The sequence below is a fragment of the Alexandromys fortis genome, unplaced genomic scaffold (assembly GCF_014885135.2).
Source record: "Alexandromys fortis isolate MF-2015 unplaced genomic scaffold, M_Fortis_MF-2015_v1.1 scaffold_94, whole genome shotgun sequence".
Taxonomy (NCBI): domain Eukaryota; kingdom Metazoa; phylum Chordata; class Mammalia; order Rodentia; family Cricetidae; genus Alexandromys; species Alexandromys fortis.
In genome coordinates this window covers 6,794,059-6,814,634 of record NW_026067979.1, presented here as the reverse complement: position 1 = coordinate 6,814,634, position 20,576 = coordinate 6,794,059, and the positions used below count along the sequence as shown (strand labels likewise).

General features: G+C 50.5%; 1 protein-coding gene across 9 annotated transcripts in view; it reads right to left on the bottom strand.

Moving 5' to 3' along the window:
* Tcof1 (treacle ribosome biogenesis factor 1) overlaps positions 1–19,860 on the bottom strand; it is a 31,061-nt gene extending 11,201 nt beyond the window's left edge. For 2 of the 9 annotated variants that reach the window (XM_050157984.1, XM_050157987.1), the window contains exons 1-17: positions 19,679–19,858; positions 17,167–17,222; positions 14,919–15,061; positions 11,634–11,707; positions 10,857–11,031; positions 10,238–10,311; positions 7,737–7,961; positions 5,877–6,089; positions 5,545–5,769; positions 5,249–5,449; positions 4,968–5,129; positions 4,653–4,808; positions 4,387–4,560; positions 2,405–2,536; positions 2,068–2,262; positions 1,746–1,952; positions 626–751 (exon numbers count right to left, since the gene is read on the bottom strand). In XM_050157984.1, coding sequence (XP_050013941.1) covers positions 626–751; positions 1,746–1,952; positions 2,068–2,262; positions 2,405–2,536; positions 4,387–4,560; positions 4,653–4,808; positions 4,968–5,129; positions 5,249–5,449; positions 5,545–5,769; positions 5,877–6,089; positions 7,737–7,961; positions 10,238–10,311; positions 10,857–11,031; positions 11,634–11,707; positions 14,919–15,061; positions 17,167–17,222; positions 19,679–19,786 — 2,646 coding nt within the window. In that variant the 5' untranslated portion in view covers positions 19,787–19,858. Of the gene's footprint in view, positions 1–625; positions 752–1,745; positions 1,953–2,067; positions 2,263–2,404; positions 2,537–4,386; positions 4,561–4,652; positions 4,809–4,967; positions 5,130–5,248; positions 5,450–5,544; positions 5,770–5,876; positions 6,090–7,736; positions 7,962–10,237; positions 10,312–10,856; positions 11,032–11,633; positions 11,708–14,918; positions 15,062–17,166; positions 17,223–19,678 lie in introns of all 9 variants that reach the window. The other 7 variants (XM_050157986.1, XM_050157992.1, XM_050157991.1 and 4 more) reach the window with 6 other exon arrangements.
* Between the last annotated feature and the right edge of the window lie 716 nt (positions 19,861–20,576).

Genomic DNA, 20,576 nt, shown 5'->3' with positions numbered 1-20,576 from the left:
GGATATAGTGGGCCTCTGAAGCCAGAGAAGGTGCCCTGGGCCTCATGCTTGGGGACAAGGCCAGGTAGAAGCAGGGAACAGCAGAAAATGAGGTGCAATACGTTGCCCAGGCTTGATCTGGGGTGAGGCCCATAGATTCCGGCTAGGCTTGCAGGGAAGGCTCTAGATTTCCAACAGTACACGGACCAAAGAGGCTATGGAGCAGTGCTGCGTTCAAGCCCCTTTATGAGAAGGTAAGGAAGGGCGTCTTAATCCCTGGCCTGGCAAACAGGGAGCCGGGACAACCTGCCCTCCCAACAGTGATCAGGCATTCCTATTCAGGAAGGGGACTCAGCCAAGGACCTGGGCCACCTGTATCGGTACATAGTCACCATTATCAACTCCATTTTACACGGAATACCTGAATCATAAGAGGACCCTGGCCAGCATGGGAGGGCTGGGGGTGTGAAGCCTGCACCCTACCATGTTCTGTGGACTGTCCATGTCAGAAGAGTGTATCAGAAGACAGACAAGAGCTCAGAGGCTGTGAAATGCTGTCTCTATGTGGTGAGACATTCCCTACACTCTTTCTGAAGAGTGACACCCTGGCTCAGCCAGGGGAGGCGTTAGAAAAGACACGACCTACCTGGGCGGACGGCAGCTCCTCATCACTGCTCTCTGAGGACTCTTCTGTGCTCTTCTCTGGGGGTGCTGGTGCTGGGGCCCTGCTCAAGGCAGGCTGGGAGGTACCATCCTTCGGAGGGGACAGGACCTGAATGAACATGTGACAGGGAGGGGAGCCCAGTGGAGGAGGAAACATGGCACCTCTTGTGCTGAGGACAGTGTGGCCTATCTTTTTTTTTTTTTTTTTTTTTTTTGAGATAGGCTTCTCTGTGTAGCCCAGGCTGCCCAAGAACTAGCTCTGTACACCAGACTGGCCTCAAATCCACAGAGATCTGCTGGCCTCTGCCTTCAGTGGCAGACAGTGTGACATGTCTGCATGAGCCTTTTAGGAGGAGGCTTCATGGACCATGTGGTCAAAAACCATAGAACTTGTCAGTCACTGAGGAAGAGCTGGTGGTGACGCCAACTCAGAGGGGCCCAGGGAGGGCTCTGTGCCTCTCAGCATGGGTGGGACTGTCCTCACTCAGCAAGTAGGACCTAGGTTGCCAGTTTCTCAAGAGAAGCTAGAATATCTCAACTTATATGTGACACTTCCTACTTTCTATCAAGTCATGACTGGCCAAAACTGACAGGGACCATTTTTTCTGATGATCTCAGCTGCCATCTTCCTAAGGTGCCACCTCAGATGCCATCACCTATCAATTCTACCAGGCTGCATCAACAATGTCTGAGCTCAAACCAGACCTGTCACCATGTCTCTCTGTGTAGCCCTGGCTGTTCAAGAACTCTTTCCCATTTCCTGGGCCCAGGCTTCACTGAACTAGACAGGCCCTCCTTAGACAAGACTGGCAACATAGCCCAAGCTCCCTGTGGCTCTCTGATAGGGGTATCTTTGTAGGCTGGATTCACACACCTTGGCAGAACCTGCCTCGGTTTGCACAGGAGTGCTGTGGAGGCCCTGTGAGCTACAGGAGAATCTAGGATGGTCTTGGTTAGAGACTTACAGCACATTTCACCAGGGGACGTGGGGGCCCAGGGAAAAGGGATCCTGGAGTTAGAATGTCTATCTGCTCTTCCTTTTCACCAGACCAAGATCAGTTTATGACCAAGGAGTTGGTGACAGTGGCTCTCAGGCCACTCACCTTGGCTGGGGTGACGGCTGACGGCATCTGCCCATCACTGTCGGATTCCTCACTACTGCTCTCTGAGTCCTCCATCTTCCTCTTCTGGGCCTGGGTAGCTGTAGGTCCTGTCTTGTTGGCAGTTCCTAGTTGGCCCCCTTTTCTAGGAGACTCCTTGGCAGGGGCTGAGGCAGCTCTGACCTGAGAGGTCTTCCCCACAGGTTTTATCTGAAGAAACAACAAGGGGAGAGAGCTCGAGGACCCAGGTAGATTCTGAGGCACACCGAGCTGTGCTGAGAGGCCTGGGCCAAAACACACCGCCGTAACTCCAGCTCCGCCTTACCTGGGTCGGCGCCTCTTCCTCACTGTCTGATTCCTCTTCACTGCTGCTCTCTGAGCTCTTCCCCGCTCCTGCTCCAGCCACTGGCCCTTTCTGTGCTTGGGTTGCTGGAGCCCCTGCTTTTCCTGCAGCTGGAGCCGATCGCTGGCCCTTTGCAGAGACAGCACTGTTCTGAACAGTACTAGCAGGCGGTTTCCCCTGGATTGAGAGGCGGCAATGGCATTAGAAGAGGCTATAATAGGGGGTACCCTGCTTCTGCAGAGTGTCATCAATGTTGGATCACTGCTGGACCCCCGTTAGACTTATCCCATCTTGTTTTGTGGTTTCTGGTCGCACTTGCCTTGGAAGGGACCTCCTGCTTTGCTGCAGCGCCTGCAGTGCTCACTTTCCCAGAGGCAGACACTGGTCCTTTGGCTGGAGATGTCTTAGGTGGGTTGGCTTTGGCCTGAGGAGGTTTCCCCAAGGGCTTGGCCTGGAAGGAAGTAGGGGAATTAGTAAGGTGGAAGGTGACCTGAAACAGCAATAATCCACGAACTCTGGCACTGCAGACACTGCACTGATACTCTTCCCAACTATCAGCAATGTGAACTTAAGAAGTCACTTGAGCCAGGTGGTGGCGGCACACACCTTTAATCCCAACACTTAGGAGGCAGAGGCAGCAGATCTCTGTGAGTCTAAGGCCAGCCTGGTCTACAGAGCAAGTTCTAGGACAGCCAGGGCTACATAGTGAGACGTGTCTACAAAAACAAAACAAAACTACAAACCACAGAAGCCACTTAAGTTTAGTAGGTCTCACTTCCCCTGTATAAAAGGAGTATAATAAAATGCATCTATGAAATTTTTGCAAAAATCAAATAGGAGATTGAATGTTTAACACAGCGCCTGTCACTAACAAACACTCAAATTCTATACTGTAAAGCCAGTAGGCATCATCCTACCTAGACAAAACTGCTTTTAGGCTCCCTTTCAGCTAATGTGCCGTGTCATTAAACTCTACTTTTCAGAACGGAAGCTGAGCACCATATAAACTCTGCTCCCTGGAATGCCGAGGGAGGTGGAGCTCAAGCAGCCACCTCAGTCCATGCAGTAGAACTGAGTAGGAGGCAACAGAACAAGACAGAAACTTCATTTCGGGTTTTTGTTTTGTTTTCTGTTTAACTTCATCCTTTTTCCTTTCAAAGATTTTTTTTTTTTTTTAATGTGGATGAAAGTTTGCCTGTGCATATCTACAGGTCACCTCACGCCTGGTACCTGTGCAGGTCAGGAGTCAGATTCCCTGGAATAGGAGTTTGGGACTGTTGTAACCACCACGTGGGAACCAAACCCAGGTCTTCTGCAAAAGCAACATCTCTTCAGATGCTAATTAACCTCATCTAACTACTATCTAGAGAAGTCCTAAAATGTTTGTTAGGGCGTCTAATTTGTACAAATTCCAGGGGCCAGAGAAAAAATGAGAAATCATTCTAGAGTACGTGCTGTGCTGGGGATGGAACCCCGGGCTCTGTGGACGGCAGCTAAGCACTAACCACTAAGCTACGGAAGGCCCCAGCCGGCGTGAGACAACTGACAGACTTTCAGGGCAACCCCTTCACTGCGCAACATTTAAGGCATCCAGCAGCACTTCAGGCCCCGACTTATCCAGAGGTCATCTGGTCAGGACTTAAGGAAGGTCCCCACAGTGCAGACTGTGACAAGGCCATCTTCATTTCCTGTCTTCCTGGGCCAGGTGGTATGGCTCTCAATTCTGCCACCAGCAGCCCAGCCCACTGCCAGTTAAGGCAGGTTCCTGGGCAGTAGGTGGGCAGGTGAGGTCCTACCCACACCCACCACAAGGGTGGATTTCTGACAGGAAGGTAGCCAAGGCCCCAGGAATAGCACCACCATTCATGAGGATGGACCTGCCCCTGGCCACTGCCACTTACCCTGCTTGTGGTGCTACAAAAGCCAGCTTGCTTTGCTTTTGTGCTGCTGCCTCTCTGTCTGAAGCCTACCTTCTACCTCACCAGGTGACTTTCAGTTCCTCACCAGGTCCAGCATTCCTCTTAAACATCTGAGGCGCCATGCCTGGCCAGCCCTACTGCTAAACACCCCAGAACAGCCCCACCGTATCCTTCTGGGATAGTGTGCATGCTACCATGAAACTCCTGCCCAAAACAACAGTGGGCAGAGTGCACGGGACACATCCAGATCTGTGAGAACCTAGAGATGGGGGCTCAGGAAACAGAGGGCAAGGGGAACTTGAGGCCCAGTCGAGTCTGAGCCCCAGAACTATCAGCTGAGCTATCCTCAGTCTCAGTCCAGGCTGGCTCCTCACTACCTCACCTGTGCTGGGGTCTCATCTTCTTCACTGCTGGATTCTTCCTCGCTGTCCTCTGAGTCTTCCTGAGTTGTAGCCCTGACCTGGGCAACTGCAGACCCTGTCCTCCCAGGGTGCACTAGGGCCACCCCTTGTCCCAAGGCAGCTTTCCCCTGGAGGCCTTTTGCAACAGACTTCCCCTAGAATGACAAGGGGATAAAAGGGTTTCACAGGGGCCTGAACTGCCCCGTGGGGGACAGCAGGGAGCCACCTGGGCAAACGCAGGCCTCACCTGTACCACCTTCATGGTACCAGGAGCAGCTCCTGACTCTTCCTCACTAGAGGATGAGGTGCTCACTTGCACAGGGGCAACCATGGTAGATGCAGGGGTGGCGGGGGTGCCTTTCCTAGGGGAAGCCTTTGTCTGTTTTTCCAGAGCTGGTTTGGCCTGTGGAGAAAGTGTAGATGGAGGCTGGAGGAGACCCCTTGATTCACAGGCCACATGTGTTGTGAGATGCAGCTCATCCTGGCCTCCCTACCAACAGAAAGGAGGGTGTCGATGAGGGCGGGAGCAGCAGCGAGGTTGCTTCCCCTCTCTGGTCCCCACCTGAGCCGGGGTTGGAGCTGCTGGTGCTGTTTCCTCCTCACTGTCACTCGACTCCTCGCTGCTCTCCGAGTCTTCTGTACGCCTTTCAGTCTTGACCTGGGTGGTCACAGACCCCACCTTCTGAGGGAGTGCAGGAGTGGCCCTTATCCCCAAAGCCTTTGCCTGGAACGAGACACGTGAGATCAGTGGGGAGCCTCAGGGAGACAGCAGAACCTGGAGTGAAGGGGCTGGGGCTGGCAGGGCCGTGTAGACCCCCGTGCCGAGGCCGTGCAAGGTCTTACCTTTGCTGCGGCCACAGCCCCATCGTCGTCAGACTCCTCCTCACTGCTGCTGTCTGAGTCCTCTCCGACCTTTCCCATCTGGACCCTGATTGCTGCCGAGCCTGCCTTCCCAGGGCAGGGTGGGTGGGCGCCTTTTCCTGAGGACCCCAGGCTGACAGCGGAAGCAGGTCTGACCTGGGGGCTTTTCCCCAAAGGTTTCATCTGTGTGTGACAAAGGGCAAGATCAGGGGAAGACACTGGTTTTGAACAGAGGATCACAGCCCTGTCTAGGCAGAGCATAAGGCTCCTGGCCTCACCTGGGCAGGACTTGTGCTTAGGGCCACAGCCACTGGTGTCTTTACACTGTTGCTCTCTGACTCCTCACTGCTGCTGTCCGAGTCGTCTGGCTTTGCTGCCCGGGCCTGGGCTGCTGCAGGCCCTGCCTTCCCCGGGGTGACTGGAGGAGCCCCTTTCTGGGAGGACCCCTTGGCAGGAACTGAGGTACCCCTGACCTGAAGGTTCTTCCCGGAAGGCCTCGCCTGCTGTGAGACAGTGAGGAGTGAATCAGAAGGAAGAAAGGATGGGGGCCGGGTGAGTGCAAAGCTCTGGCCGAGCAGACAGGCCCGGCAGGTCTAGGTCTAGGCTTCACCTGAGGCGTGGTCACAGCAACTGGCTCCTCATTCTCACTGTCAGAATCGTCCTCACTGCTGCTCTCTGTATCTTTCTCTGGCCTTCCTGCCTTGGCTTGGGTGGCTATGGGCCCAAGCTTCTCTTTCCCTGCTGAGATGGGCCCTTTCCCAGAGATCCCCTTGGCAGCGACTGAGGCAGCTCCGGCATGAGGAACTTTTCCAGAGGTCTTTACCTGGTGAACGAGAAAGAAAAATTCATTCTTCCAAGTTCCTCTGGTGGTGACACTAGGAGAAAGCCCAGAGGCTCCCGAGAAACCAGTTTCCCGCCTCCCTTCAGTGGTGCCCTAGCTGCCCCGGCCCTCTGGTTCCTTAGCAATGACCAGCTCCATATCCTCTTAGCACAGAGACCTTCCCATTTCACCTCACCACACACCTCAGCCCCCAGTGATACCAGTATGCGGCCTTCACTCTGGCCATGGACAGTCTCAGTGTGTAAGAGGTCAAGTCCTTAGCTGGAAAAGTCCGCTCTATGGGTACAGGCACCGGCCTTTGTCTGGCAGGGCTCAGGGCAGTGAAGGGATATGCAAAGGTAGTTGTTAAGGCACAGCCTGAACACGGGAAAGAAGTAAAGCTTCCCTAGGCTTCCTAGTGTAGACAGCAACAGGAGCCCAGAGTGCCTCTCCTCCATCTCCTAGATCCAGTTCCCACATCTCTACAGATCTGAACCAACGCTGAAGACACAGCCCTGAGTAGGCAGGGTCTGTACACTGTAATTTACCTCAGAGCCTCAACACCCAACTCTGCTCCCTGCCCCCTTCAACTTCAGGTCTTTGGTCATATCTCCTTTGGGGTCCTTCCCTGGCCACTTCAGGTTGTTAACCACCTCTTCTTTAACATCTTAATAATGGCCACACACACTTCAACCCACCCTGAGCCCTGGATATGGACTGTTCCTCCTCGCTCTAACTCTAAGGGCTTTCTAGCTCCTTCTGCATGTCCCAGACTGTGCTCAGGGCTATGAGATTGCTAGCTGAACTACACTCCAAGGGAAAGTCCCCCAAACAGGAACACAATGTTCTCTCTAGCGTTTGATTGCTCAGGGTCTGGTACGGCTAGAAAAGCTAAGGTGAGAACAAGAACTTAAAACTTCTCAGGACTCACCAGGACCCGTGTGATGGTTTCAATGAGAACGGCCCCCAGACTCATAAGTCTGAATACCTGGACCCCCCATTGATGGAACTGTTTGGAAGGATTAGAAGGCCTTGTTTGAGAAAGTGTGCCACCAGCTCTGAGGTTTCAAAAGCCATGCCCTTCCGGTTAGCTTTCTCTCTGATTGTGGATCATATATAAAAGTTCTCAGTCGCTACTCCAGCCCCATGCCTGCCTGCCACAATGCTCTCCCTTGATGGTCATGGACTCTAAACACCTGGAACTATAAGCACCCAATTTTAAATTTTCCTTTATAAGTTGCCTTGGTGATGGTGTCTCTTCACAACAATGGAAAAGTAACTGAAGACAGTATGATAGTACATGCCTGTAACCCTAGAATTTGCGGTTAGAGGCTGGGCTGGACTACAAGGGGAGACTCAAGATGAAGAAACTGCAGGTCTCTTCCTAGCACGGCCACCTATGTTGAGGACAGTAGTATACTCACCACTATGGAAACCAAGGCAAAAATGCAAACACCAGAGCAGGTGTAGGACCTGCCCCCCAGGAATCTGCCATTCTGGGGCAGTGCAGGTCCAAAGGGCCATTTCCAAGTACTAAAGCCCCCTGGCCAGATGTTGTTTTTCACCTTGCCCCTTCTTCTCCCTCCCCATGAACTCTAGAATGGGTCCTCTTACACAGACAGCATCCAGAGCCCTAGGCAGTGGGCTAACCTGGCTGGGAATCCCAGCAGGGGGCTTGTCCTCACTCTCAGAGTCCTCCTCACTGCTCTCCAATGTTTCTGTGCCTACGCTCCTTGCCAGTACAGCTGGTGTGCTTTCCTGGAGGCGCGGAGTCACACTCCCTAACTTGGTAGGGCCTGGAGCTGTTTTTGCTGGAGACTCCTTGGCAGGGGCTGAGGAAGCTTTGGTCTGGGCTGGTTTTACTGAAGGCTTCACCTAAAAGCAGGAAACAGAAACAGCAAATGAAGAACCATTTCCCCTTTGCTGTCAAAGGGGTGTCAACCTCATCAGGCAATGTGAATAAGAAAGGCAACCTTAGGCTCCTGTTTGAACGCTTGGTTCCCACAAGGTAGAGCTGTTTGAGAAGGGTAGAGGTAGGCTTATGTTTCTAAAGACTCACGCTGTTCCCAGTGTTCTCTCTACCTCCTGCTTGTGAGCCCCCAGTTCCTGCTGCCATGCCTTTGCTTCACCATCATGGACTCTAGCCTTATGAAACCCTAATTAGACTCGTAAAACTTGCCTTGGTGTCTCAGTCAGTGTTCTATTGCTGTAAAGACAGCACGACCAAGGTAACATTTGTAAGAGAAAGCATTTAATTAGGGGCTAACTTACAGTTTCAGAGTGTGGTAGTTTGGGTGTAATTGGTCCCCATAAATTCATAGGGAGTGGCACTATTAAGAGGTGTGGCTTTGTTGGAAGAAGTGGGGTGGGTCACCCTGGTGGCAGGCTTTGAGGTCCCAAATCTGCTCAAGCCACACCCAATGTCTCAGACCACTTCCTGTTGCCTGCAAGTCAAGATGTAGACACTCAACTACTTCTCCAGCACCACATCTGCCTGCACGCCACCATGTCGCACCATGATGATTATAAACCAACCCTCTGAAGCTGTAAGCCACCCCAGTTAAATGTTTTCTTTTATAAGAGTTGCTGTGGTCATGATGTCCCTTCACAGCAATAGAAACCCTAAGACAAGGAGGTTTAGTCCCTTATCATCAAGGCAGGGAGCATGGAGGCACGCAGGCAGGCATGGTACTGGAGTAGTTCAGAGCTACATCCTGATCCACAGGCAGAAAAATGGGGTCTGGCATGGATTTCTGAAATTTCTGAAATCTCAAAGCCCACTCTTAGCAGTGACACAATTCCTCCAACAAAGGCACACCGAATCCTTATAATTCTTTCAAACAGTTCCACTCCCTGGTGACCAAGCATTCAAATGGATGAGCCTATGGCACCATTCTCAGCAAAAGAAAATTAATCAATACAAGCCTCTTGCTAAACACACATGCTCACCCAAAGGCAGGCAGAATCTTACACCCTTTTCCCAAAAGGCACAGATGTTCAAGGGCAGCACAAGGCTTATAAGGCCCTTAGCTACCTTGGGGCAGAACTTGGCCCCCATGCCTATCTATCCACTGACACACAATAAGGCCCATCCTGAACTACAAACTAAAAAGCATTTGTCTGTAGTAGCTACCCAGGGAGAGGTGCCTGGTATCTGCACTGGCACGAGCTTCTCTTCCTGAACATTCTTTAGTCTTCCAAAATCCCGACACAACTAAAGTAGCTGGTAGGTCAGTCAGCCTCTGCTCTACTTCTGCATCTCATGCCCAATACGACCCTTCAGTACCAGGTTCTTCCTAAATACCTCACTGCCGCCAGAGGACAGTGGCTTCTGGCCCACCAATGCACTATATTTAGGTGGCAGATCCGGAGTGAAGGGATCCAGGTGTCCTTATATATTATTATACTCGGGGTCCAACAGCAAGGAGTGGTCACGTCCTGGCTAGACAGGGTTGGTGGGGCGGCACCCTAGGCACCTGGCTCCTGCAGGCACTCCCTCTCACCTGTCTCACCTTTTGACATTAGGTGACAACACTGTAGTTTACAAAGTTCATGCCCAGGATCCAACAACTGAAATAAATAAAACACCCTCATGTTTTACATAAGCGTATGGCTTTGTTGAGCTGTGGCTTGGCCGTACCTGCTAACCATACTTCTAAAATGGGACACCTTGGTTTCTGCCATTGGCACCTTGTTACTATTATCACAGCCCTCTAGTGGGCTCTGCTCACCAGGTTTTCCTTCCCCGCTGCAGTTAAATATTCAATGGTCCCCATGAAGCCAGGAGCTCTGCCTACCTGGCTCACTTTGTATTCTCAAGGTCTGGTGTTAAGTGCTCAAAATTCAGAGACAAGGCTGCAGACCAAGGGTCCTGCCCAATCCTAGCCCAGCACCCACATTCACCATTAGGCTGAGAGTCCTCTAGGTAGCCTCACCACTGACCACACCACAGTTATACTCCTACTCAGGGTCTCTGCTCCTGTGTCTCCCCCTCCTAACGCTGGACCCCGATGCTCTGCACGTCCTGAGCAACACTGTGCTCTTCGTTCCACAGCTACCAAGCCTTGGCCATCACCTTTCCAGCTGCTGAGGAGCCAAACACTAGCAAGGCTTCTGGGAGGGCCAGAGGCCTGGGGACGGGTGGCAGTTACCTCTACATCTGTCTCATCACTGGAGCTCGAGGTGTCTTCACTGGAGCTGCTGACTTGGCTGGCTGACAATATCCCTGAGGGTGGACACAAGGGTCTGAGTACCTTTCCACATCACCTCCCTTCCCAGAGCCCCCATGCCAATTGCTAGTCAAATTGAGGTGCCAAGAACTCCTTCTCAAACCTGTACTGGATTAGGTGTCTGCCTTGAACCAAAGCCCCCCAACTGGGGTGGGGACCCTCGCTACCCATTTCTGTGTATCTCTGAGGCCTTGGTAAGGCTAGCAGCATCTGAAGATTAAGCAAGTCACTCTTTGCCATCACGCATGGGGGACAGGCTGGGTGTCTATTCTGCCTAAGAAATGAAGACAGACCTATGCCTTTCCATTTATTGTCCAAGGGGGCACAGTGGTCCCATAACCCACCCAAGAGAGAAGCCAGGAAATGCTGCCCTCTGAAAAGCCCAAGTCTTGTCTAGACAGCTGACTCAGGAGGTCAGGGAAGGGGGAAATGGCTCTGTGCAGGACCCTGACTGTCAGAGACAAACCTGTGTTCAGCATGTCTCAAATAGCTTGGCAGTGCTTAGGCCTGCCTCCCTGTCTCCGACTCTGGGGCCTCTTACCAGGCTTGGTAGTGGCTCCGTGGGCTTTAACGCTGCCCTCCTCCTCGGTTTCCGAGGCCAAGACAGTGTTTACCGAGGGCTCTGCTGACTTCTTGGGTAACTTCCCAGAGAGCAGGTGGACCACTGCCTTTCCTGATGCGGGGTGCAGCACAGAGTTCGTCATCTTGGTCTTTGCCTACAGAGTTCAAGAGATAAACTCTGTTATCAGAGAAACAAGAGCCCCCCCCCCCAACCGTGGGCCCAACACGGCCACTTCCTATGTCCCTCTCTAGCCTCTGGGCAGTCACCTCTGGCCTGTAACTGCTAACTGGCATGTCACCTCTTCTTTACAGAGGACGAAGGAAGACACCTTTCTCAGGCACTGAGTGCATTACCGTTCCTAGGTCACAGTGGTTCCTGCTCTGCATTAAGCAATAGTTCATTGTGGTAGCATTATTTCATCGTTACTTTTAGATATTACTGCTATGTTCTGGTTTGGGTGACACAACCATTTATGAATCTGCAGTGGGGTTTACAGATTACCGACAAATGACATTTTCTAAGTACTTTCTGATCCAGAGACTCTGCAGAGTGCATAAACACAGGGGTACTTAGTGAGCAGGTGAGTGTGGGGGAGAGGAAGGGAACCACCCATGTGCCAAGGAGTTTGAGGTAATGAGTGACACTTCTATTTCACAGAAAAAGCACCCGATGGAGCCTTACAACCATATTCCAACACAGGAGACTACGTTCACTGGATATAACTCCCACGGTAATACGTAACTCGGAAATACTCACCTGGGCCTTTTCCTTCATGCTTGATGGTAACTCTGCAGCCGTGGCCGAGGAATTGACAGATATCGGTCTTGGGGCTGAAAGACACAAACACCGTGCGGAAGGCGGGCTCCTCTCATCTGAGAATGGCAGGCAGAGTTCACCTGGTCTCACAGTCCTACTGGTACTGGCCGCTTGGCGCTAGCGTGAGGATCTGAGGCCTAGCCCAGGGCCTCGGGGAAGAGCTTTGTGTCGCATCAGTTTGCTGACCATGTCTGCATCCCTGAGGGACTCGGAGGCCCCCAGAGTGAAAGGACAGGCTTACATTCCTACCACCTATTACCCCTCAGTCCTGACAGTTACCAGCAGGCGGGAAGGGGATCAGGAGCCGGCCTCAGGTGACAGAGAAAGCTATGTGGAAGTCAAGTGGTTTCTTGGTGGAAATGGTGCTGGGCCTCGTTGGAGAGGTTGAGATTCAGACTATTATGGATTGTTTTAGGGAACGGTCGCTGTAGATCTTGGTATTCAGGGGAAGTTATCATTAAATGGACAATTGTTGAAATAAACAGCAGGACTGAATTCTTTCCTGGGACTTCAATGCTCCCTTTCTGCACTTGTGCCAAGTTTTCAAAAACCCAGCAGCACAGAAGAGGTACCTAGCTCCCGCATTAACTGTAACTTCGCATCAACTCGTGGCCAATCATACTGCCTCGTTCTCCCCTTCAGATCACAGGTTATTTTGAAGAAAATGCTTGACACCCTGTCATGCTACCCACAAATACTTCAGAGAGGACTCTGGTGATGGACTTGTAATTGACTTTTTACATGTTGCATTTTTGTTTCGGTTATTTTTGCTTAGTTCTTGAGACAAGGTCTTGCTATGTAGTCCGGACTGACCTCAAACGGAGGAACATCCTGCCTCAGCTTTCTGAGTACTAGCATTACAGCCATGTGCCACCACATCTGGCTTAAAATTCAGGGTTCTAAAAATTGATTACTGGCTCAAGAGATTGTAGCGTGGGGGTGGGGGTGGCACACATGGGACAGGACCTACTACTGTTGATGTCAAATTGCTCCCGTGTGTGTACGTATTCACCTTTCTGCAGTGGGTAGCAATGCAGAGACCCATAACTTGTCATGGTTGAGAAAGTACCCACTGAGCCCTCCATCCTAAATGGGACACAAATCAAGCCAACAAGGCTCAGGGAACATTACAGAAGAGCAGGTAGAATGAATGCAAGAGCTGGTGAAATGCTGTCTTAAGAACATGACAAGGTCATTCTCATGAACTCACCGAAGCCAACATTCTAGCAGGCAGCACTAACTGGACTCAGTGGACTGATCACAACAAAAAACAAACATGAAAAAGGGATATTAAGGTGGGAGAACACACCAGGGCTGTCCTGGGGGAGTCACACTGTACACATTTGATGTGGGATTCCCCCTGTATGATGTGAACATCATTGGTTAATAAAGAAACTGTTTTGGGCCTGCACAGGGAATAGAGGTGGGTGGGGAAAAACTAAACTGAATGCTGGGAGGAAGAAGGCAGAGTCAGAGAGAAGCCATGAAGCTCCGCCAGAGACAAACACTGGAACTTTAGCTGGTAAGCCACAGCAACGTGGCAATACACAGATAAATAGAAATGGGTTAAATTAAGATGTAAGAGTTAGCCAATAAAAAGCTAGAGCTAATGGACCAAGAAGTGATTTAAATAATATAGTTTTGTGGGATTATTTTGGGGCTGAGCAGCAGGGAGCTAACAAGTGGCCTCCCCCAACACATTTATGAAATTGTCAAATAAATAAGATATTTTTTAAAAGTTGATTACTATCAAATACCTTGTCAGTACAAACATTTGAAGCAGTATGTAGGCCTGTCCACAAGCACATAGGTGGGCACATGTCTGACTGGAAGAAGCTTACAGGCTGCCTGCCCATCAAGGGACATGGGTAAGACGTGATGGGGATGAGAACAGGAATTCCCGTGTTTTTCTTCTGTATGCTTTTTATATACAAATTGGACCTGCTTTGTATTTATAATTTAAGATTAAGATATAAAATATATATTCAACATCCTCTCAAACATCTGGCACAGTATACACAGGAAAAATAAACAAACAAAAGACAAGACTGCAAGAATAGTAGGTGGCAAGAATGTGGGCGATTTCTCCCCTGCCTTCTCTTGAAGCAAATTTTCAAATGTTCTGTAATGAACATTTTATAATGAACCCTGTATTTCTTTTATAATCAGAAAACCTACCTAAAAATCAGGAAACTGTTCTCTATGTAAGCAATATGATGCCTTCGAGACATGGAGACACAGCAATAGCTGCTGCCAGGAGAGAAGAGGCCAAAGAGACTGCATTAGGGCCACTCTGCTATGGGGCTTATCACACAGGCCGCTTTGCTATGGGACCTATCACATGGGCCACTCTGCTATGGGGCCTATCAATCACATACTGCCAAATGGGGAAGACCAGTGAGGTCTGAATGGAAACATAACTGAATGTTTGGTTCCCCACTGGTGGATTGTTTGGCAAAGATAAGGAGGTATGGCTGTATTGGAGGTGTGTCGTGTGGGTGAGGTTTCAAAAGCCCACACCAACCCGTCTCTGGCTCTCTGCCAGCTGCCTACATAGCAGGATGTACCTGCCACCACAATGATCATGGACTAACCCTCTGAAATTGTAAGCAAAAGTCCCCTAATGAAATGCTTCCTTTTATATAAACTGCCTTGCTCATGGTGTCTCTTCAACGCAACAGTAACTAAAACAACCAACAACTCTTGAAGCAGCCCCAAGGCCACTCACAAATGGGACCACCAACACCTTCTGAAGTGGTCCCAACACTTGTACAAATGTGGTTTCCTTCCTGTCTTTAGCAGTAGCATTGAAAACAGCCCTTGGTGAGTGACCTGGACAGCTGTGTGGGCCCTCAATTTTTTTTTTTTTTTTGAGACAGGGTCATAGTTCTTATTAGATTGGAATTTACTATGTAGACCAGCCTGACCTCAAACTCACAGAGATTCATTTATCTCTGTGCTGGAGATAAATGTGTGTACCACCACACCCAGCCTTCTGGGATCTTATGATTCTCCTTAAACCCTCAGAGTTTGGGGTCACAACGTCTGCTACACAGGAAGGGCTCTCTGGTACTTCCTAACCTCCCTCTGAAAAGCCCCACCTCTTCTGGCTTACGCTAAAGGTTGATTCAGAGGGGGAGACTGCTGTGGAGCAGAATGACATCCCACAGCTGTCCCTGGCGATGGCCCCAACTCCACACACCGCCCGGCAAGGGGAGTTCTTACTGGCATTGGCAGTTTCGGTTTCTGCCTCCTCTCCTTCCTCCTCCGAGCTCTCCGAGCTGCTAATGGGGTCTGACACCCGGGACTTCTTGGCTTGCAGCGCAGCATCGTCCTTTGCCTTCTGCTTCTGGCCAAGCTCTGAGGTCCTGCAGGACAGGGGAGACGGGGGACATATTCATGAGCTCTCGGGGGAGGGGGGGTCAGACTGCTCATCTCCTCAGCCTTCACAGGACATGTGCACACAGTACAGTTTAAATGGTGACCCCAATACAGTGTGGACTCATCCATGCTCTGCATCCGCACCCATTCGCAGTGTCCATGGGCACTGGACAGAACCATCCAGGTTCTCCTCACCCTAGAACTGGGACCTCCTCTCATGCTGGGGTCCTTGTTCTCCCCTTCCTGAACTTGAGTTTGGCGTAAAGCATCTTTGCTGACACCCCTCCCTCACAGTACTCTGCCCTGCCATTCAGTTTCCTTCCTTCTCAGCCTTCTGCCAACTGCTTCCTGGATGAGTCCCCTACGCTGCACAAACAGGCCCCAGAGAGGAGGACAGCAGCTCACTCTAGTCCCCCAGTGCCTGACAGATGCCCGGAGAAAGCATTCATGACGGAACTGGCCTGGGGCAAGGAGGAAGTGGGGTGAGGTGGGGAGTGTGTATGTAAGATGTAAATCTTTACTCAGGCAGCTTAATCCCCCATTTTGACCCCACTCTCCCACCTGCAGGAAGCCACGGTCTAACCCCTTTTCTTCCCAGCTGGGTTTGATGCTGCTCTGCCAGTTTGAGATATGCTGCCAAGGTCCCTTCTTCCTAGGAAGGACACTCCTCAGGAAGCTGCTTTTGTTACATGTATCAGTTTGTTTCACCCTTCTCCTTCCAACAGAATTCGGGTTTCACAAGGACAGAGCTTTAACCTTCTTCTTGGTTGTTTTCCGCTGTATCAAGAATAGTATCAGAGAAGCAAACTAGGGCAGGGTTTTCATTGGCCAGTTTCAGGATTTTATTAACAGACGACTACGTTGGAGCTTCACAATGCAATGAGACAGTAACGTTCTCTTCAGAGTTCTCTTCAGAGATGAAGATATTCTAGGAGGTCCCAAAGTTGCTCAAGGCCATTCATTTGAGCTCATTTCTAGGCCTGATTTTATAGCCTAACCACTGGTCAAGGCTGGCTTGGTGGGTGAGCTCTCTGGTCCACTCTGTACCCCTCACCCACAGAGGGAGCCAGAGGCAGGAAATAAGAGTGTGGCACAGCTCAGACATAGTTTGCCGGGGAAGGAAGTAAAGTAAGCAACACCCACACACCTGGGCAAGACAGAGAGGGCAAGGGCGCATGCCCTGCGTCCATCAAGTGGCAGAGGAGGATTAAGCACGGAGGGGAGGGTGACCTTAGCTCTCCCCCAGGGCCTGGCATCCCCTACCTTCTGAGTTTCATAAGGGAACAGTCACTACCAACCTCACCTTTCAGTAGCTTGGAAAAGTGCTCGTGTCCAGTGCCAGGCTCCTGCCTTCACTTGCCCTTATTAACACGAGTGCCACCTTTGACCTGCCCACCTGCCTCCTTGATCACAGTATGAGTGAGAAGAAAGAAACCAGCCAGGGAGAGGTGGCCCAGGCCTTTAATCCCAGCCCTCGGAAGGCAGAGGCAGGTGGATCTCTGAACTTGAGGCCAACCTGGTCTACAGATCGAATTCCAGGACAGTCAGGGTTACAGAGAAGCCCTGTCTCAAAAAACAAACAAACAAACAAAACCCTAAAAGCCAAAACAAACAAACAAATGAAAATAAAACAAAACAAAAAAGAAGAAACCAGCTGTATTAATTCTTTTTTGAACCCAGAGATCTTCTTGCTTCTGCCTCCCTAGCGTGCTGAGATTAAAGGTGTGGGCCACCTTTTATTTTTAAGAGATTCAGCTTTCATTGAGTGTGATCGGGCGTTCCTTTAGTCCCAGAACTGGAGGTCAGCCTGGTCTACAGAGTGAGCTACTGTCTCAAAAACAAAACAAAACAATTAAAAAAAAAAAAAAAAAGGAAAAAAGAAAAAGAAAGGTGAGCTCCAGCTCTGATTGTTTCCCCCTGTGATAAGCTATATAGAGAAACACCCAGACATGTAACCTGCCTTCTGAAAGTGACAAGTATGTTCACAGTGGGCTCTCAGGCCATATCTTAAGCCACGTTAGTATATTTGCTGGTGGCAAAGATGATTGGTTCGGGTAACCCTGTTCCATCCCTTCCATTCCACCAGACTTACTGTTGCCAGTGTGTATAGATGTCCAGAAGAGTGACGGGCTGAGTCAGGAAACTCTTCTGTAGAGAAATAATAAGTAGAGAGTTTCAGCAAGTACCCAGCCCAATAGGAATGTCTCCTCCCTGGGCTTGCAACAGATGTTTCAGAATATGCTCTGTTTGCTCTTGGGTATCCACTTGGCATTACCAGCAGAGTCAAGAAGGACAATCAGTTCCAGTTACAAACCTTTCAATATAATACAATGGTAAGTAAGAGGTACCTTTGAGAGGTGGGCACGTGAACAGTCCAAACCAGCATGACCCAACATCCCTAGCACAGCCAGGGATGGAAACCGTATGGCAGAGCTTTCCTTACTAACCTCTTAGATGGTTTGCAAAGGCCTGGCTAGTCAGTCTCCCCCAAACACAAGATAGCCCAAATCCTGAAGGCGTCAGGTGACATACTGGAGCCTACTGGATGCCTGGAAAGACACTGAGCCCAAAAAGTGCAAGGGCCATTTTTCTTTTTCTTTCTTTTTCTTTTTTTTAAAGACATGTTTTCTCTGTGTAACTGCCCTGGCTGTCCTGGAACTCGCTCTATAGACTACGCTGGTCTTGAATTTACAGAGATCTGCCTGCCTCTGCCTCCTGAGATTAAAGGCGTGCACCATCTGGTGGATGCAAAGGCCTTAGTTAAAACAAAAACAATTACCAGGCCCAGGCAGAAAACACACTGTGTGAACATCAAGACTGGACAGCCAAAGTGCTCCAACGGGAGTTAAAAGAGCCACACACAGGGGGAAAAAAACAAGCCAGCACCAAATAGATTGGCCCAAGGTCAGGAAGAGCTCCTACTCACTGGCTGAACTCATCCTTGCTAACTCCAAGATCCTTCTCCGCAGCGTAGTCAATGTATGATGGAAAGGGCTGTTGTCAGTCTGAAGGGGACCATCTAGTCAGCCAGCTTCATTCTGCCCCACCCCAGTCACATAAAGTGTCATAATAAAGTAAGTCGGGCCACCAGTTCCTAACAGGGTTTTGCCATTCTTGTTACTAAAATGTTCTCTCTCTTGTCAACCACACAGCTCAACTTTTCCTTCTAGACTCTACTTCAAGGTCATCTTCTCCATAAGACTTCTCTGACCACCTTAGTTGTAATTGGAGTCTGACATTCCATATCCCCCTTGCTCGCCTCATTGTGGCCAGCACCTGCCACAATCTAGACAGGCTAGCTCACAAGCTGATTTTTATGTGTCTGCTCTGTGAGAGCAGGACACACCCTTGCTTGGGCACACAAACCACGAGGATGGGAACTATGTCCCGCTCCCCCCAGCTATTAAGTTATATGGTTGGAGTACAGATGGGAAGGGAACCGAGGTACAGGGAGGTTAGGAAAGCCACAGATAACATCTTAGGGCCCAACAACCTTCAGTTTTGAGTTGTTTCTGAGACGGGGGTCTAACGACATAGCCCTTTCTTGGCCTTGAACTCACTAGGCAGACCAGGCTAGCCTTGAACTCACAACAGATGCACTTACCTCTGCCTCTAGAGTGCTAAGATTAAAGGCATGCACCACCACACCCAGTGGCCCTTAAGTTTTCACTGTAGCCAAAGTGGTATTGACTAACTCTGTCAATATACATCTCACCACTGTTCTTCTGGAAGATTAGCCATGGATCATTCCAGCCTGTCTGCTTTGCCTCCATCTTTCTGGGAGACTCCACAGTCGTGTATTTCAAACTTTAAACACAGCAAACTCTCTGGAGGCTATGACACTCAGAAGTTCCACTCCAACCTCCAGACATCAGCACCTCTAACTATCCAACTCCCTGGAGCTCTCAAACCAACTACTACATCCTCAGGGAAGCAGTCCTGGATAGTCCTCACCCAGATTCCGGAGATTTGAGATGCCAGATGTTTTAGCATCTCAAATCTCCCATTCTACAGCTTAAGACAATGTTAACTGTATTCTTTTGTGTCCACTACTAGGCTGTGAAATAGGCAGAGGGGCCTGAGACTGGCGTTACCCATTTCATTATCTGCACCTCAGAGACAAATTAAAAGTTGCCAAGTATAAGAACTTTGAAATCACTGCACCACGAGTTCGAGTCTTGTCATAATCGACAAGGGGCCTGCACGATCTGCAGAATCCAGATCGTCAACGAAGGGGACCTTCCTCTCGGTGTTCCCAACAAGAGTGGTGACAATCCACCCCGAGACCAGCTGCTAGTTGGGTGCCCTTGGAGAACTTGCATAGAGCCACGTGGCCTGAGACTAGGGAAACAAACTTGCGGCTACCGGGAACCAGGGCGGGAATTACAAAGCTGAAAGACTCGGATCAGAGGTTCCGGCCCGCCCACTGCACCGATGAGAAAACTGAGCCCCGGGAAGAGGCTGGAAATCGCAGGGGGGTAAGGCTGAGCTTAAAGCTCCTCCTGTACCCCTGGCCCGCATTTCAGACCCGCGCTGGCCGAGCCTCCAGGGAGGGGCGCGGGCTACAGTTCTCTAGGTCTTGCACTCGGTCCTCCGACGCTTACCTGGCCGCTCTGCTCCTTCACTTCCCGCGCCGCGCGGACGTAACCAGCCTGCAGCAGATGATTGTAGATGAGGGGAAGCAGCTCCCGCCGCTTCCTGGCCTCGGCCATGCCAGAGATCCGGCCAGCCTATTCACGTGCACGCCCCCTCGCCCCCCGCCAGCCTCTTCCCTCGCGCCCTAGGACCTCATGTTCCTCACTTCCGGTTTTGCGTCACCCAGCCGGGAGGCGCGCTGGGAAGTGTAGTCTTGCAGCTGGAGTGGGCCATCCCGTTCTAGAGGGCGGAGCCACGAAGGCAAATCAGCTCTGCCATTGGCTCGAAGGCGTGGCCTGATCTGATCCCGCCCTCAGGACGGCCATGCTAAAGAGGGCTTCTTCATCTTAAGTCTGGTTTACTCCTTGAAGGGGTTGCTGTCCTGGTCTTTTGTTACCTGCGACATATTTTCTTTTTTCCTTTTCTTTCTTTCTTTCTTTCTTTCTTTCTTTCTTTCTTTCTTTCTTTCTTTCTTTCTTTCTTTCTTTCTTTCTCTCTCTCTCTCCTTCCTTCTTCCTTCCTTCCTTCCTTTCTTCCCTCCTTCCTTTTTTCTTTCTTTCTTTCTTTTTTTTTTAGACAGGGCTTCTCTATAGCTTTTTGGAGCATGTCCTGGAACTCTTTCTGTTGACCACGCTGGCCTTGAACTCACAGAGATCCTCCTGTCTCTGCTGAGATTAAAGGCATGTGCCACCACCGCTTGGCATACCTGTGACATCTTTATTCATCTTCGAATTACCTGATCACTGGCTCCAGCTTCTAATTACTAATTCATTTCACATAGTGTTTAGACCCATGAAGCCGGCATCAGCTGTCATTAGTGTGTTGAATCACTAAGTAAATCCTTACCTGACCCCCATATGCTAGGCT